Source organism: Branchiostoma lanceolatum, chromosome 17 (assembly GCF_035083965.1).
Source record: "Branchiostoma lanceolatum isolate klBraLanc5 chromosome 17, klBraLanc5.hap2, whole genome shotgun sequence".
NCBI lineage: Eukaryota > Metazoa > Chordata > Leptocardii > Amphioxiformes > Branchiostomatidae > Branchiostoma > Branchiostoma lanceolatum.
The window spans coordinates 12,064,674-12,083,293 of NC_089738.1; the positions used below are offsets into that span (position 1 = coordinate 12,064,674).

An 18,620-nucleotide genomic window follows, 5' to 3' on the forward strand; every position below is an offset into this window, starting at 1 on the left:
AGAGCTTATGGCTATATCTGCACAACTGTACATGTATTACAGCTAATAACAAGTGATTGGCTTTTCTTACCACAGTTGAGGGCATACAATCTATATGTCATATACTAGTACTAGGTTAGCCGGATCACACTAAACTCATCTGGCCGTATACAATCTTAGTTATAACTCGCCTATACGTGGGGGGCTTTCTGCAACATCAAGGCATTATCCACCACACTGGAGGGTACGGTATGACTAATATCGGGTTAGCCAGTTAGACCAGATCATTCTAAAATCATATATTAGGTTTAAAATCTCAGTCACGACTCATCTATTTGTGGAACGCTTTCTGCTTTAACCCTCACAATGTCAAGTATAGATCATATCAAAGCCTTGATGTAACCTGCTCTTCCACAGGGATGGTTCAAAAAGTAATACTGGTGTATTCACAACATCAGTGGAATGCTAATGTCAGGGGATTCAAACCCATGCAGGACCACTGGTTTCAGGGTCAAGACGCCACAAAATGTAGTTGTAGGTTATTTTCTTCAAAATTATTCTCTTTTTCTAGGAAAATGTCACCCAAACTAAGCAAGATTACTGACAACACGTTGAAAAAGTAAGTCAGTAGACTTTACAATGTTTAAGCTAGCAGAATTGTACCTTAACACCTTAAGCTACAAGAGATTATCTTGCATTTTAGCCAATATAACTTACTACAAAAATGAGTCATACTAAATCTATATTCTAGGTTCCAATAGTAAATGTCAATTCAGACTTGCGGTCACGTTTCAAGGTTTGAAATACACGTTTCAAGGTATGAAATATTGGTGCGTTTTGAACTGTCAGTTTTGACAAATCGTCCGACCAGCAGACTAATTACTAGTCCGTGCTCCGCTACGCGAGGACATTTCCAAAATGTCATCTTGTGTTTTTCATTGCAGACACCGCATCTCATCTGTAAAACATTACAAACGCCAGGGGAGACCTCAAATGTGCTTACAAAATTGGTAAGTGGACGGCACAAGGCCTATAGTTATTGAGGGTTAAGTCTGTCCAAGCTTATAAATCAATATAACAGAGGTAGGAAGTATTGTCAGGGGATATACACCTCAAAGTTAGAAGGAAACATAAGTGGAATAAAAAGGCAAAAGGATACCACTTGTCCAGACTTAAGAGCTGCATAAAGGTATCCAGTACTGGTACAATACCATGAAAATCATTTAGGCACAGGTCCAAAATACCCGCAAATCTACCGGTACTGTACCTGAATAGACTTATAATATCAAGTCTTCAATGTATGACTTTTTGACTTATTTTGTTTCTGAAAAATTGTTATTCAGAGATGAGAAGAGAAGTACTGGAAAAGATGAAAACATAGTTTGGGCATTGAAATTGAAATTAGCACTATCTTTGAGATCCTCTAAAAACCATGGGTTCTTTAAGCATAGATACACTGAAGTCTAAATAAACATTATGTTAACTGTTTATTCATGGGTCTGTCCTCATTGTAGAACATAGGTTACTATATGTCATATTGTTCAGGTACAAGTCTGGACCTCTGTACCGAAATCTGTTCCTGTACCTGATGTTACATTTAGGTACACCTTAGTCCAGATGCCCAACACATGTAAGGACTGACAACACCAGTATTCGTGAATACTTATATCTTCATGATGTGAACAATGTTGAAATCCGCAAAGCAATAACACAGTTAAGAATCAGTAGCCATATATTGAATATAGAAACAGGTAGATACTTGAATGTAGCTCCCGACCTAAGGTTTTGCCCATTCTGTCCAAATCGAATAGAGGATGAGTTTCACTTTATTATGGAATGCACTAAATATGATGCTTTACGCGATGAGTTATTCACCTCTCTCAATTCAAGTACTTCAGATTTTAAGACGCTCAATGCCACAGATAGATTTGACTATATATTTAAATGCAACAGCCCATACAATGTTAAAATAGGCAAATATGTAAAAGATTGTTTTGTTATTAGAAAAAATAGTGGTACTCAAAATTAGCCCAACTTTCATAATGTAAAACATAAGATACATATTTTGTTGTAGTCAATAGTTTTATTCCATACTTATGTCTTGTTCTATGTTTACTGTTGTTGCCATACTTTGTACCTGCTACAATAGTCGCGCAATAAAGTTCTTCTGTAATGGAAGTGTTGAAGATGTATATATTTGCATCTTTCCCTCTATTTCTGCAACAAAGAACCGTGTGTTGTTACAATTTTTCGACTTTGTAATAATTAGATTCGAGTAGATAATCAAACACTGGGGGAACAATAATCAATAGGCATTAGTATGGGGCATCTAATTAGTGTGCAGAGCTTTGAAGATATGTATAAACAAGTGAATGTGACTTTGCATTGATGATGGGCATGACCATGCATATGTAATCAGTGTCTATAGCTTTGAAGTTTATGTATACACATGTACATGTACAAAGAACTGAGTGTTTGCATCTAAGACACAAATACATGTATGTGCATGGCTTTGAAGGTACAGGTATAACGTATGCTAGTAGCCTGGGTGCCATCCAATTACTACCGGGGCTCCTATACTCGCTTCCCTGAAATCGGAGCCCCGGTAGTAATCGGATGGCACCCAGCTGCAGGCTACATGTGTGTAATGCAGTCAAACCTGCACAAGTGGCCACTGCTGCATTAAGGGACCATCTTGCCACTGGCCACTTTTCGGTGGTCCCTAAGATAATTTTTCCCATTGACCCAATCATTAACTATTAAGAATACCATCTATAGTGGCCACCTGTCTACTGTGGCCCTTTCTTCAGGTCCCTTGAGTGTCACTATAGCCAGGTTTGTCTTTATTTGTATAAACAAGGAAATGTGTCTTTGCATCACTGATAGTGCAGATGATAATTGAGCAGAGCATTCAACCCATGATCAGTACATGGGTTTGTTTACACATGGAAACAGATATTTGCTTAGATAACAAATGTGTAGGTAATCTTATTATGCGCATCTGATTACACTCCATACCTTATTTAGTCTCTTCTTCATATCTCCGCTCACGGCACAAGAACGTTTCACCAACCAACCAACAAACACGCACTTCCAACGAGAACGAAACACGGGAGCTTTCGATCACTGCAGTCCGTTTTTGTCAGACACAAACGGAAAATAAAACAAAAAGATAAAAACCAAGGTGAAATAAGGAAATGGAAAAGAACTAAATGGAATAATGAAATGGAAAAACATTTCTAAGATATTATCAACAATGTTAATGGAAGCAAAAGATCATATTCATTTCGTTTAAATGTTTAAATCAAATTCTAAACTAAGAAGTAGATGAGTAACATGAAGCTTTGAAAGAAACAGATGAAAGAATATGATTCTTACCTTCATTTGACATTTAACATCCACTAGACTACATTGATGGGACCAAATCTCTTGAGATTTGAGGCTCTTGAAATAAGACCCCAAAGGACTTCCTGATTCCCAGGAACTTAGCCCACGGATTTCCATTCCCATAGCAATTAATTGACAAGGCTTATGATAATTATGAGGCCCTAAGAAGAAACTGGCCCTAATTTTGCGAGCTACGGATTGCCTAATGGCAGTAAAGCCGTTCCAATTTAGTCTTATTGTAGGCTGACTTTCTGTTTACTTGTTTGTTTGTTTTTTCGCATAACTGGTATTGTGGTAAACCTCATCTTCAAGCAGATGTAAGGATCCGGCTCATTCTCTGTGTTTTACATCCATTTTTGCAACATGTAGTCACTGTACTGTAGTACTATTAGTACTCTTTACTTGTTATTGTAGAAGATGAACTGTTTGTATAGCAACATCGGCTTGTCTGCCTGGTGTTCCACTATGTATTGTCATAGAAGAGAGTACTAGATGTGGCAATAACAGTCATAAAACACTGAGAATGACCAAGATCCTTTAGATAGATCTGCTTGGAAATTACAGTAAACTGCCTGTTTAAGGCGTTACATGCCTTAAATTGTTTAGCCAACGACCGTACGGACTTTAACCTGGTCAAGTGGTTCACACCCAGTTTAAGACAATAGGACAAAGTCCATGTTTCAACAAAATAAGAGAAGAATTCAAACCATGCTTTCTTGAACTGAACAAACGTTATTAGTCTATGTATTGGTCATTCAGTGATGGGAGAGCTCTTCTCAATAAGTGCGTATGCAAAAAAAAATTTAAAAAATTTCAATGTTAGCAGAAGACATGTCTACCTTACTTTAAATTCAATCAAAACGATTTCATATAATTATCAAACATCAGAAGGAAGAAAAAAATACTGTTTCTATATAAAAGGGCCTTTTCTGTTGAAACAATCCATTGGCATTGTTTTATTTATATGACACTAGTACCTGGGAATTTTCAGAGGGGTAGACATGCGTTATGCTTTCAAGGCGATAAACCCCGTGAGCATTGATGATAGTGATACTAATCATACTGTAGTTAGCTTTGCAAACACAACTTTAACCTGTGGAAAGTAGGCCACATAATTTCTGACCAGATACCGTAAAAGGGGAAATGTTCACGGTGGTTTTTATAATGTTCACGGTTTCTGATGGTGATCTCTTCACTGCGAAAATTTTTGATTGGTGTTTTGCCAGCCTCGTTTCAAATCGCGAACTTAAAAACACTGCAAACCTTACATATTTTTCCCTACCACAAATTTAAATCCACTTCTACAGTAACGACATCTGCTTGGAGCAACAGATAGATCACTGTTGACGCCAACATTCCCATTACACCTGTGCTGATATATGTAACGTTAGCTTGTCACGGTTTTTTAAAAGAATCTACTGTCCTTTTTCGCATCTTTGTCAAGTATTCTACATTTCCTGCGTCTAACGACAATGTAAGAAGGAAGGGGGCCTTTTTGTAAGACAAGAGAAAGAAGCTTCTACGTCTACAAGAAAGGAAACCAAGAAAAGAACACAAGTTGACACGTACCACACTTCTTCCGATTCTCCTGATGGACCGTCGGGCGAAATTCTGCATCGCGACAGGCCCCTTCAGAAATCAGCCTACAGATGCTAGGACATGGCTCCCGGGCGTCTTAGCAGACAATGAGCGGTCGTTCAAGTCCCAGACCGATCGATAATGAAGATCTTTTTTCTGGTTGAAAATGTATTTCCTGGTCGGCTTGTCTCTGCTGGCAACTTGGCACCGAATGAACTCTTCATTTACGACCCGGAAGTGCAGACCCAAACGCATCGAAATGCTCCCTCTTTGTCATAAGAAACATTATCAATCTGACTACTTCTCACCATTGAATACAACTCAAAATGTTTTCACGATTTATTAATACGTGATTAAAAACAATTTGTACATATGTTTACCTTAATCAGAGCAAAGTTATGACAAGAAAAAATAGTGTGAATGTTTGCGTATGCGTTTGCCTGCGTTTACCTTTTGGGGACAGACCATTACAAATTCATCAAGTTGGTGTACTTTGTCTTTTATTTACAATATGAATTATGGTTTTATGACAAACAAAACATTACAAATCATTTTGGTTATTATTTCTAAATTAACAACGATATTTGTCACACTTTTGACCTTTTGTAAGGAAGTTTTTGTCTTGAAATAGAATCCGAAATAATAGTAATGGTTTGTCCCTTAGTGCAGTTTTAGCTCTTGGCGGGTAAAAACAAAATGGCGTCGCAGTCGTCTTGAATTTGTGATTACAGAGATCGATTTATCTTATTTCTCCTCAGAGGATCAAAATCGGGGCGTGACAATGTCTAAGGTAGACATGAAGAGTCCGGCGGGCCTTCTACACAGCCTGGTTTGTAGAATCACGGAGAAAAAAGAAGGTAAAATGGCGGGAACATGGTTGAATGTTGTCGTCTGTTGTGAAGAAATTATATCGAAGGGGAGGGGTTCCGGCATATTATAGAAAAAATAGGTTAGATTATTAATGATTACAGTTTCTTACATGTGACATTAAAGTTATTGTTATGGACATTTGTTACTGACAGAAATGTCGTTTGTTTTGCAGACGATGTTTCGCCACATTTTCAGTACGCTTTACGTGTGTTGGGAAGGTGAGCTTTGCAACTGTCATTACAAGTTATGACTTTATAAGATCAAGCATAAGGAACAAAGTGAACATTATATAGAGTACTGAATAACATAAAAGAACGACAAGGTACTCAAGAGCATCTAGTCAGAGTGTACTTTGTGTTGTGCTCTGTTAGTCCCATGGTGTACCATGATTTAGTCAAAAGATTTGTCAGACTCAGAGCTTGAAGTCTGATATAATAATATTGTAGTATTACTATTTGTGTATGTTGATAACGAATATAAGTTCTAAATGAGGAAACACATAGATTAGAGCCCTTTCTAGTAGTTTCCGTCCTGACAGAGTATGCATGTATAGTTTGTGACTTGTTGTCTTAATGTGATAAGTAACAGTGTTTATGTCTAATTGTCTATTAACTTGAATTACAAATTTTATAATGCTGTTGATGTATTTTATGTTCTAAAACCCGTCTTCAAACTTCTGAGGTGTCTGTAGTGTAATGTACTGACCTATGAGTTCTTCCGGGTTTTTTTTTCAGTCATTTCACCCCATCAGTGGAAAGTGATGAATTCCAGCTTGCCGAAAGAATCAAAAGGAAATGTAAGATACCACTGGCTCCCTGTCATTTATTGTTTTAAATTTGTTTATTTTGTTCTTTAGTTTAGAAGAGGTTAGACCTTCACAGTGTACTTGAGTGTGTAACATGTAGATTATATACTATACTAAGAAATAAGCCTACTAGTGTGGTACATTCTTATGTCATTGTTAGGCAAAATGTTCTATGAAGTACTAATGTACATGTATTCATACTCTATAGTAGAATGAGTTCAACTTAAAGAATTTTTCTTATCTTTGTTATAATTTCCTAATCAGTAATGTATGCCTCTTTCTGCAGTGGTGAAACAAAGAAGAGAAGGGGACGCAGCAAGATTTGCAGAACTCCATCGCAAACTTCAGAGCAATGTGAGAATGTAACACAAAGTTCTAGAATCTTTTTTAGTTAGATACACAATAGGTTGTTTTCTCTGATACTGTTTTTCAACGTCTGAGAACCTTGTATGTAGGCTGAGGTCAGAAACTGATCGTTTAATTCGCCACTGATTACAGCTAGACAGAATAGAGCTGCAACTATACAAACAAGATTCCAATGTGAGATTTGTCGATGAGAAACAAACGGACCACGTTTTCCCCCCACAGAATGTAGTAAAGAACAGATGGGCGATCCTCTACCTGCTGTATAACCTGAGCCATGGTCCAGACAGACCAGGAATCAAGGTAAGGTCATGCTTATCTTGGCAGCTATTTACTTTTACAGTGTCATGAGGACCCCTAGTGATTATAGATAGTACCGGTACCGCAGATTAGTGACAATATTTTTTCTATCTCTCTATCAATGAATGTTACAGGAAAAGAACTGTTCCTAAAATGAAATTTTACTTTGAGTCAGTTTGACAGAATATTTCTCCACACAATGGCTTAAGTCTAGACTATACAATATTTCAGTATGATATTTCAAGAATCTAAATATGTGAAAACAACTTCATAGTAAGATAAGACTTCCTAAGATGTTAGAATTACAATGTTGAAATTCAATATGCTAACTTTTCTAACTGTTCTACATGTATGTTTTACCAGATCACAGCAGGAGAGGCGTTGTTTGGCCAGGGACTCCCTACTGATGCCACTTCCACTCCCTTCTACCATGTCCCCGGGATGCCGGGACCACTGCGCACACCCATGCCACCAGGCGGGGACACCACAGGCAGCAGTGGCATCAGTAGTATCCACACAGCGGACAGGAGTGACCCCACACCTACCCCTCAGTCCTTCCCAGCTAGGTACATACTCGGATACATGTAGTTCCACAGTACTAGTATTAGGAATCTTAAATCCAGCTAGAGATTAACATGAAATGCAGGTAAAAAAGAGCACGTATAGCATTCACGGCTGGAGTTCTGGCTAGCAAGAGAGCACAAACCTATGTCTAGGCAGCAAAACTCCTCTATAAGATTTTTAAAGGGTTATAACCTATTTTTATAGAAGTTCAAGAGGAAATGCTTAAGGGACATTGGATGTAGCTATGTAGTCTTTAGACCAAAACTTCCCTTAAAAAACTAGTAGTTTTTAAAAAAACTAGTAGTTTTTTTGGTTTTGCATATTTTTTTATAAACAGAGATTCCCCACTCAGCTCTGCTGCCAAATACAATGATGCCAATGTTGAATCAATCACGTCCACAATGAAATACAAACAAATGTATGCGTATGTGTCTAATAGTGAGTAATTGTATGAATTTGACGCCAAAGTTATGAGCTGTGTTGTCTTCTTGCAGCTATGGCCCTACCCCTGGCATCACCCCTGCTCAGGCCGCCGCCCAGCGACAGGCGCTAGGCAACAGGCTGGCCCTGAGTCTGTCGTCACGGCAACAGCCCCACCTCGGTAACGGGGACATGTCGGTAGCGACGGTACCATCAGGGCGAGGAACGGCCTCTCTCTCACTTAGGCCTGGAGCTGACAATAGTGAGTATCACGTAATAACGTGTTAGCAAGAAATACCTGAAAATAAAAGCCCACGAAAGTGGTATTTCTAAACCATAAAGGAGCTTTGCAAATATGCTGGGTGAAAAAGTTAGAAAGTTGATATATGAAGAACTGTATTGACATGTAACAAAAGTAAACTTCTACAACATTTTGTACACAAAGTTTGATGATTGTAATATAGATCTTATATATAATGATAAGGCTACAGTCAAATCTTTCCACAAGTATGATGTCTGAAAATTATGATATTGCATGCCTGTATTCATGACAGATTTTTTGTACCCTAACACATCACAGCTTCCTTTGAGCTGTCAGAAGCTGCCCTGTTACGAGATGTCCTCTTCGTCTTCCAAGGAATCAACGGCAAAATTATCAAGATGTCTTCAACAGCAGACAGATTTGTGATCGATCGCAAGGTATGATACACATTCATAATCAAATGAAGCCCATCACACATTCAGGACCTTCCTATGACTTTGCTCCCAGCCACTCCCCAACCAAGTTCAGTGCTGGCTGGAATCGATCCTATTCTAGCTCCAGTTCACTCATCTGAATGCATCCAAGAAGAATTTGACTTTCCCAACTTTGATGTGTCAAATTCATAGTTGCCTTGCGAAATCGACTTTTAAAAACTAGTAGGCAACCTCGCTGACCAATCTTTCAACCACAGATGACCCTGCTCACGACAAACTCCCAACCATGGTCTGTAGAAGGTCAGGAGGCCATATTGTCGGTTATGTGTGACAGGGGCTTCAAGCACTTTGTTTTGACATATAGTTACAATGTAGTTGTAGGCAGTTACGTTGTCTTTATTTCACTGTTATTTGATTATTTGCAATATCTTTATGCTTTTTTTCATACGACAGGTTGGAGTTCCCCAGGCTTGGAGAGACCTCCTTGGAAAGCTGTCTGAGTTAGGATGGCTCCACAACAAGATCCGCAAGTTTGTGGACAGTAAGATCTCTGACAGGGCCCTGGGTCTGGTGGGTCAGAGCTTCTGTGCCGCTCTACAACATGAACTGACAGAGTACTACAGACTAGTGGCTGTTCTTGATGCACAGGTGAGGACTGCAGATTATTTTTGGCGACACCTCGGGGTTGGAGCTGTTAGCAATTGCTTCCATCCACACAAAATTGGACTTAGACCAGACAACTTTTTGATTTGATGAATATCATCCTCTGCAGACAGCAAATCTTATAATAAGATTTTAAAGACACTCATTTTGCAATAGGATACTTTCGACAAGGATGACATACTATGCATTCATTGATTTTTGCTGGAATTCGATTACACGGTTAGAGAGTAGAAAAGAGGTTTTTGCATTGTTTGAAGTTGGCGGTCGAAACAGTACTGTAGCAAAAAAAGAAATATTTTCGGCATTATAATTTCAGGCACTGCAAAAACGTGAACAAAAACCACAGCAAGTGTATGAAGATTTGCGGTACAATCTTGCCAAAGTTTTAAGGACTCTCACATGGTAATGAAAGGAAGGATTTCCACCCACAACAACAGAAAAATTTCAGATGTTCAATACTTTTTCAGGTCCAACAAGACCAGGACCTAGGTGTGAGTGTTGGCAGTGGAGGAGGGCTGACCCTGCGCAGGCTGGTCGTGTGGTCTTACGAACCTCTACAGAGACTCAAAACTCTGGCCTGCCTCGTCGACTCCTGCAAAGGTAATTCATCACCTCGGTGAAAACAGAGGAATCGCTTTTTGGTCTGTATGTTTGTTTGTTTGTCTTGGTGTGTGTCCATAGTTTGTTCCCATTTGTCTGGTTCCGAGTTTGTTCTCAGCAGAGTTGAATCTGGCGACTCACATTCTGCCCCTCTGCAATATTCAACAGGTTTTGAATTATATGCCCTGTGATCTTTATACACTGTGCTCTACTGTGAGGTCAGAGATCACCGACATGGCTGCCCCAAAATTGTAGTATACCAATGATATTAGAATTTAAAAACATGCTAAAGAGGGTTTATTTGCACGTAGGTAAGAAAGGAGGTGCACTGGCATCTGTGGTCCACTCCTACATGCAGACGGGTGACCCCTCGCTGCGCTCGCTGGTGAAACACACGCTAAATGTGGTGTCCCAGCCCATCTGGGAGATAATGGAACAGTGGATCTATGAGGGGGACCTGGAAGACAACTATCAGGAGGTTTGTTTACCAGTTTTGTGATTTCATAGTTATGTACAGATTTTATAGTACAGCACTAAGCTTGAATTCTTTAGGTCGCTTATATATCTTTTATGCAATCTGAAGAATTCTTCTGCAATGTCCAAATGTTTTTGGCAATCTGGAAAATTTTACGACAATCTCAGTAACTTTTTGGCAAACTCAAACTTTTCTTTTGGTCACTAACACCATAATAATGCCCTTTATAAATGCTGCCATTTTCAATCTCATTCACACTTTAGCCATTCTCTCAAAGCAAATTTTTAGGGTTCCTTAACTTAAAACAAGCCCTTATGTTACAAGAGCTTATGACTAGTCAATATTGATGGTCAACTGACTTGTTTGCTTTTCTTTGTTTGTAGTATTTTGTTGCCTCGGACCCGACTGTGAAAGAGGACCGACTGTGGCATGACAAGTATTCCCTGCGCAAATCTATGATCCCAGCTTTTATCACAAGGGAACAGGCCGACAAGGTAAGGATACAATGGACCTTTGGGATATGCCAACATCATCAAATATTAGCAAACTGAATAAACTTTTGAGCTCTGTACTCTCCTACCGCTTTTCATTTTGTATGTTCAGAGTATTTTGGGGGCAATTTTCAGCAATAAAAATACTTAACTTTCAATTGAGAAGCATTTCTATGTGACATGTTTTCTTTCCTATTTTACTTGTGCTCCTTAGATCTTGTTGATAGGGAAGACGATCAACTTCATCCGCCAGGTGTGTCGGGACAGGTCCCCCTTAAAGACCAAGGCAGTGGTGAAGACTGGGGAGGCTGAGGAGGAAGGTAACTTACCGAAGATCAGGAAATAGTCGCAGTGGATTTATATTAGCAGTAATGCATGATGTTACTGTAGTTGTTTGTACTGCAAATTTGAAACACAGTGAAAGCCTCCTTTTCCATATGCCATGAAATTAAATCCCTACAATCTTAGAAGGATTTACAGCAATTTACTTATTGCCAACATACCTGCAGTTTCCACATTGACTGTTAGGTGGTGCTCATAATCCTGCTCAAGAAATCAAATGCCTTATTCTACAATAACATGTATGACTCCATAGGTCTGTTTCATGGCATAGACGTTTATTAGCTAAGTATGCAATGTGTCTGCCAATGCCAGTGGAAGGATAGCTAGAATTTTGCTTGTGTATTGTCTAATCTTTTACTAGGTGACCTGTTCACGAGGGATGTAGACGGAAGTCTGCAGCAGGTGATTGACACCGCCTACCGAGAGACCAGCCGGATCCTACTGGACATCCTGCACACCAAGTACAAGTTCATGGACCATCTCAAGGTGAACAAATAACGCCATCTTTTATGTTTGAATCATCATTACGTTTGTAAAAATGGAGGTAATTTAATTTTGGTCTGTTTGCCCATCTGTCTGTTAAGATATTTGTGGCATGAATTAGGAAGCTCTGGATGGATCATTGTGAGTATTTTTGGTATGTAGGCAGGTCATGGGAAGATTGCAGAACATCTGTTTATGTATCTTTTGTCCTGGTTTAAATCTTGTACGTTCTTTCACTATTGCACTGCTGAGGGATCTGTCTGTTGAAATTAGCTTAGTGTTCTCCATTGACTCTAGTTGATTTCTGTTCCTTAGGCCATGAGACGGTACCTACTACTGGGACAGGGGGATTTCATCAGACATCTTATGGACCTGCTGGAGTAAGTTTGAGTAACCTACATTTCTTGCAATGCTATAGACAAACTAGAAAAGATCAGTCACTGACAATTGGTAGTGGATGCTAACTGAAACGTCTGACTTTCCAAAACCTATCCAGCTGCTTGAGTAACTGTTACCTTATGTATCTTTTTACCGGGAGATCTAACCTTCATCGACGCAGAAAAAAATGTGGTAAATTCGTGTGAGAACAAAAAAGAAACCGCTAAGAAAACTGCATCAGGATTATTTTAAAAGATGAACGGTTTGCCTGAAAAAGTCAATGAAAATACAGGACCAAAGAAAAATAAAGGACAATGAACTCAGAATGGGGAAAAATATCAAAGACTTTCACAGCCATATATTTGAACATCTGACCTTTGAATCAGACCAACTGTCAGAACAACTCAGATCACTGAACACTTCTTTGTTGCACCCCTCCCACTAGTCCACATCTGAACAAGCCAGCCAATATATACCCTGTGCCTGCATCAGCTGACTAGTATCCTAAAGAGTATGCCATGCCAAAAAGCAGCTATCCTGACATACAAAACACATATACACACTGATCAGTTGTTTTACTCTCCTCCACAGACCAGACCTTAACAAGCCAGCCAGTACCCTGTACCTGCACAACCTGACTGGTATCCTGGAGACTGCCATCAGGGCTACTAATGCACAGTTTGACGACCCTGACATCCTCAAGAGAATAGATGTACGACTACTGGAGGTAAGCAGCTGTCTGTTGTTCTTTTACTCAATGACAGTAGAACACTAAGCTTTAGTCTGTGAAACAATTGAAAAGTATGGAGTTCTTCACCTCATCTTGGGATATTTTAATAGCCTGATATCCATCCTATTCTAGCTTCGTTGGCTCCTCTGATTACTTCTATACAGAATAGTGGCAAAGTCATGCAGCTGCATTCAGTCTTTCTTCATCTTCTTCCACTTTGCCTAATGCAAGCTCCCTTCCACTGCTTCTGCAAAATGTTTGATCCCCAAATAACGCAGGACGTAAGAGCCTAACACTCAACGGGGGACAGGCTATTTTGCAGGTAAGCGGTCGTTGGAGCGAACCGGAGCTAGAATAGGATGCCAGGCTTACCAATCATTGCCTGTCGTTGCCTGTAGGTTTCCCCGGGAGACTGTGGCTGGGATGTGTTCAGTCTGGATTATCACGTGGACGGCCCCATCAATACGGTCTTCACGCCGGAGACCAAGATACAATACCTGCGGGTCTTCAACTTCCTGTGGCGTGCCAAACGGATGGAGTACACACTGACGGAGATCTGGAAGGACCAGATGACCATACACAAGCTGCTGCTCAAGACTGTACCAGGTGAAACTCTTTGTCTTATTTTGTAATGCCTTTTATTGGTAACTAAACAGGAGAAATGGTATGAAAATCTGACTTTGTTTGAACAGAATTGATATTTTGAATCATGCGTTTTTTTTAGAACAGCAACTTTTATAATTTTAGATGGTACCTGTTTCCTTTTTAGTTTTCTCAGTCTTTTTATTGGGAGTGTACAGAGTAGAACATGCTTTATTTGTGTACCTAAAACAAGGAATTAGTACTGAAAACAATTGAGAGAATTATATAGTTTATAAGGAAACTGTTCATCCTTCCTTCAGAGTTGGCATCCCTACTCCACCGCTGCCACATCCTCTCCTCAGAGATGGTTCACTTCATCAACCAGATGCAATACTACATCACATTTGAGGTACGTCTGACTTTTTAAAACTATCTTTCATTGTCATTTTTCCAAAAGAATTAAGTCTTTGTATTATGCAGTTGTAGCTACTTCGAATATATGTGAATGCATATGCTTAAATTTAACTTTCAAGGGGAAATTAACTTCCTAATGTACAGTGTCCCTCAGAATGACTGACCCACTTTTTTTGGTCACATGATCTTGTGAACAGATGGCTACAAAACTGGATCAGACTCTAGAGTTGTTTGGACATTTGTACAGCATGTTTGTTTTGATTCTCGTTACTGATGCCTACTGTAGGTTCTGGAGTGTTCGTGGGATGAGCTGTGGAAGAAAGTAAAGGAGTCTCCCGACCTTGATCATGTGATCGCCTCTCATCAAGTGTTCCTGGACGCCATCATACAACACTGCTTACTGGATGATGAATCGAGGGTAGGTAACTCTTTCTTGGTTTTATGAGTTACTGTATGGATGTTTTAGGATAAAGTGATGATTGAGGAGTAAGTATATGTAGATATATGTGTTGTATTTTGACAGTTACTTGAAGCTTGACTACCTTCCCACTCACCACGTTGGTGCTGGATTGGGAATAGCCTGGCATTTATCCTATTCTAGCTCCAGGTCACTTCTCTGACCGCATCCAAAACAAATCTGCATATGACTTTCTTGACTTCGTTTCAAAATTTATAGTCAGCAGATGACTTTTTAAGACTCTCCAACCAACTCCCAACCTCAGATGACCTTGCTCATCACTAACTCCCAACCATGGTCTGGAGAAGGTCGGGAGGCCATGGTCAGCTATGTGTGAAAGGGGCTTTGTATTTGTTGAATATTTCAACCAGGATTTGCTCTTGCGCATCATATTTTATATTTGTTGGTCGTAAACTCACAATAAATATTTGTGATGTTGCAGCTATTCCACTAACTTAGTGTTGAATTGCATGCATTAGTAGGAGATTTGTCAACATCTCAGTTTCTGTTTTCTTGCAGGAACTTCTCACCCAGCTGAGGACCATTTTCGACCTGATCATCAAGTTCCAGTCTGCTGAGAACACCATGTACAAGAAAGCAGAGGAGGAGATGAACCTCAGACTCAGGTTCCTCCGCAGGATCCAGGAGAACACAGAAAAGGTCAGAGGTCAAATTAGTGTGGTCTAACTACCTCCTGGTATGACATTCAGAGTTGCATCGCACAATGGAGAGCTCAAAATGGGAAGAAAAAGACCAAGTAGTGCCAACTTAAAATCCTTGAAAATCCTTCATTTCCTTCAGCATTTTGGCCCAATCTAGAGACCTTTTGAGTTAGAAGGATCAGGTAGGGTCTAAGCTTTCTCATTTTGGTCAAAATTTATTCAGTTCAGCAGTTAAGTTGGTGTGCAGACAGATGTGAGTTGTCAGGTCCTGCCTGCTCTCAGCAGTTGCATACAGCAGACATCTTCTTGCTCACTCACTTAAGATGTTACCTGAAAAATAAGTACTGTGTTGATATCTTTAACTTGTCTATAGGGAAAATGGGGCGTGACAGAACTAGATGAGGAAGAGGAGAAGACAAGAATGGAGGAGTTCCGGGACAAGTTCCTCTCCAAGACGACTTCACAGCTAAGGGTGATTTCACAGTCTTACCAGGTAAGGGCAATGAGACTCTATTTTGTGTAGTGGTTGGATGTTGTCTGCTTATCCACGTGTACTATACAATGAGACTTGAAGCAGTAATTGCCTACATTTACTTCATAGATAACCCATTTACTGCAAAAGTAGTAGCTAAGTTTATGAAACAAGAAATACATCAGTCAGTATTGCTGTAAAATGAAGAATACAGTAACTGTAAGTCTCGAATGTTTGCTGATCTATTTTTGACGTTATTGCAGTGACTTCTCCGTCATGAAATCATCACACCACAAATACATGTACATGCGTTTTCATCACAGCAATGTACTCTATTTATTGTTTGTTTGTTTGTTTGTTTGAACCTTTGTTTATTCATGATAAGCTCATTGTATGTTAATGTTCAAAATTTTATTCATCCCCTCCCAGGACATGGTGCAGAACTTCCTACTGATGCTGAACGAGCATACCGACGCCAGTCTTCGCTTCCTCAGCTTCCGTCTCGACTTCAACGGACATTACCACCAGCGTGAACCCAAACTCAACCGCTCCCTCAGTGTCAGTTACGCCAGAACGCGACGACGGTCAGGCAAGGACCCATGAATTCAACTCAAGAACGACCCCTTTGTCTTCCTTGTGAAAAAACTGTTCCCTGTGAATTCAGAAAGATGCTTAAGATTTATAAAATCTGTTACAGACTCTACAAGCAAATACAAAATACTTCAGAATCTGTATGAATGTATCACATTATAAGAAATACAAAGATAGTACCATGATACAGAGAAAAGGATGTTCTTTCAAACAACTTGTCAAACAAGTTAAGATGTAGCGCTTAAGATATAAAACACAATTTTCTCATCTGGCTTACAGGCTTTCAATGTTTATGCAAATTTAGGTAACATTTGAAGGGTTAATGTGCCATGTGTTTGATACGCGAGCCAAGTACAAGAGCTACATGTATGTGTCCACAAAATATATCAATACCTGACCAATGTTAACTGGTACAGAAGATTTCTATTGTAGGTACATGTATGTACGCAATTAGTACAAGTGGCTTATTGTTGCCATCCACATTGACTGTCTCTGGAGGATAACATTGTAAGGATATACAATATTTCCTCCCCAAGTGATACTCCGGTATTCTCATAGGAGATATGATAAAACGGCTCCTTTTCCCTATTGCTTTGTAAACTTAACAAAACACAAATGCTGTATTATAGTCTGAAATCCCCTGAGTGAAAAGTTACTTGGATGTTTTACACTATGCTGGTATGACAACAGACATGCATGAATGGGCAACATCCTGCCCCAAGGATATGTATTTATTGTTCATGTCTGAGTACACATGAATTAATGATAAAGGTATACTGTGTGTTTCTCTATTAGAAATGGAGTCCTTTGTGTTTCATTGTTATTACAATACTCCCAGAGTTGTTCTTTTTGTGTGGAGACAAGAATGAGTTATGACGGTACGCCGGAGAGAGTATCGCTTTCACGGCACATCCTTTATTTCTCGTCGACCCCTGCGGCTTCGCCGTACGCCAATTCTTTTGATCACTGGAACGGCGTAAAGGTATTGACACCCCGCGTGGACTTGAGTGACAGCTCTATTCACTTTGTTGCATTACAAAACAGGAAATGTCATGTTTTTGTGGGATGATTTCATGCAAGATTTACCAGTGCAATGCCAAGGACACTTAAAGCCTGTATGGTTATGGATTTTTTCAGACTTTCAGTAGAATAATAAGAACTTTTTTTTCATTTGAATCCCTACGAGTTGCCAAAGCTAGGCTAGTGGACATGAGATAGTTCATGGGTTTGATTTCTGGCTAGACGTGTCCTCGGAAAAGGCACTTAACACAACTTTCCCCGCTCCACCCAGGTGTAAATATGGGTACCTGACTTCAGTTGGGAAGATAAAAGGCAGCGGAAGAAGAGGGTTGGGCTCCACCTTCCAATACCGTGCCCTAGACTTAGTGCATAACTGCCCCTACGGCCTCAAAAAGGCAATGGGACTACCTTTACCTTAACAGTGCCTTTATATGACGTCTATAGCCTCCAAATATACATGACCTTGTCTTCTTTAGAATAGAAGAGAGGTTTTGGTCCAATGAGCCCAGTGGGGGAGGGAGGCTATGGCAACCCTTTGCAGGAGAACATTCACTGGTCTGTGATCACTGACCTGCAGAACTCCTTTGCCATTTCTTGACCAAGGACGCTTTTTTGTCCCAGACAACTTAAGACTTGCATTCAGTCCTATTGTACAGAGAAAGTTATCAAGTTCAATGTTTGAAGACTTCTATATACTATAAAAGTAATACAATGCTGTATTAATAGTAGTCTATACTATCGTCAAATGCCTCCAATTTCAAAGATTAAAACAATCGCTACACACTTATATTTGCCGAGAAACATTATCCAAGCGAGCTTTTCAAAGCCGTTGGAAATTCCACCTCTCCTAGGAGGCCTCTGCGCCACAAGTGAAGTTGACGCGGTGTTGGTAACAACAACAAAGGCGAGAAACGGTGGTTTTACAAACTTTCATTTGTGCGTGACCATCCCATTGTTTCGTGTTACGTGATGACAGGACCCACAGGATGTTGGCAAAACAAAGCAGAAATGGAAGTTGAGCCCTCATTGGGGGACACACAACTTTTCAAACTCAATAAGTGTAAAGCTTTGAACTTCAAGCTTTGCCAAAGTGGTTCTTAAAGAAGTTATTCCAGTCACTGACTTGGAAAATGTATTTTTGAGTTCAACATTTCTTTACACGTAACAGAATTTCTTCTATAGAAATTTCTTTGCTTCGGCAAATGTCTTTTAAAGAATTACAGTGATACAGGCCTGTAGAACTCTCAATATAAAGGGTTTAAATAATATTGGTTGGATTTTGTTTGAATTGAGTCATT

The 18,620-nt window shown here is 39.6% G+C and overlaps 2 protein-coding genes across 8 annotated transcripts in view; one reads left to right on the forward strand and one right to left on the reverse strand.

Moving 5' to 3' along the window:
- Window positions 1–5,179, reverse strand: part of LOC136423381 (phospholipid-transporting ATPase IF-like) — a 59,281-nt gene extending 54,102 nt beyond the window's left edge. For 5 of the 7 annotated variants that reach the window (XM_066411518.1, XM_066411522.1, XM_066411523.1 and 2 more), the window contains exon 1: window positions 4,936–5,179. In XM_066411518.1, coding sequence (XP_066267615.1) covers window positions 4,936–4,983 — 48 coding nt within the window. In that variant the 5' untranslated portion in view covers window positions 4,984–5,179. Of the gene's footprint in view, window positions 1–2,997; window positions 3,106–4,935 lie in introns of all 7 variants that reach the window. The other 2 variants (XM_066411520.1, XM_066411521.1) reach the window with 2 other exon arrangements.
- A 423-nt stretch (window positions 5,180–5,602) lies between these two features.
- Window positions 5,603–17,100, forward strand: LOC136422892 (gamma-tubulin complex component 3-like). The gene is made up of 22 exons (XM_066410807.1): window positions 5,603–5,801; window positions 5,987–6,032; window positions 6,549–6,610; window positions 6,906–6,973; window positions 7,208–7,285; window positions 7,646–7,848; window positions 8,341–8,528; window positions 8,847–8,965; window positions 9,416–9,610; window positions 10,093–10,225; window positions 10,537–10,703; window positions 11,084–11,194; window positions 11,406–11,511; window positions 11,895–12,019; window positions 12,332–12,396; window positions 12,986–13,121; window positions 13,523–13,730; window positions 14,027–14,115; window positions 14,407–14,538; window positions 15,097–15,237; window positions 15,613–15,732; window positions 16,141–17,100. Exons 1-22 carry the CDS (start codon window positions 5,726–5,728, stop codon window positions 16,312–16,314), a joined length of 2,742 nt encoding a protein of 913 aa, XP_066266904.1. The 5' UTR covers window positions 5,603–5,725; the 3' UTR covers window positions 16,315–17,100.
- Window positions 17,101–18,620: the final 1,520 nt, after the last annotated feature.

Excerpts from the sequence above, each read along its gene's own strand:
- LOC136422892 (XM_066410807.1), top strand. The coding sequence starts at position 5,726 with ATGTCTAAGGTAGACATGAAGAGTCCGGCGGGCCTTCTACACAGCCTG. Across the intron at positions 7,849-8,340 it reads CCTCAGTCCTTCCCAGCTAG|CTATGGCCCTACCCCTGGCA; the intron begins GTACATACTCGG and ends GTCTTCTTGCAG. Across the intron at positions 9,611-10,092 it reads TGGCTGTTCTTGATGCACAG|GTCCAACAAGACCAGGACCT; the intron begins GTGAGGACTGCA and ends ATACTTTTTCAG.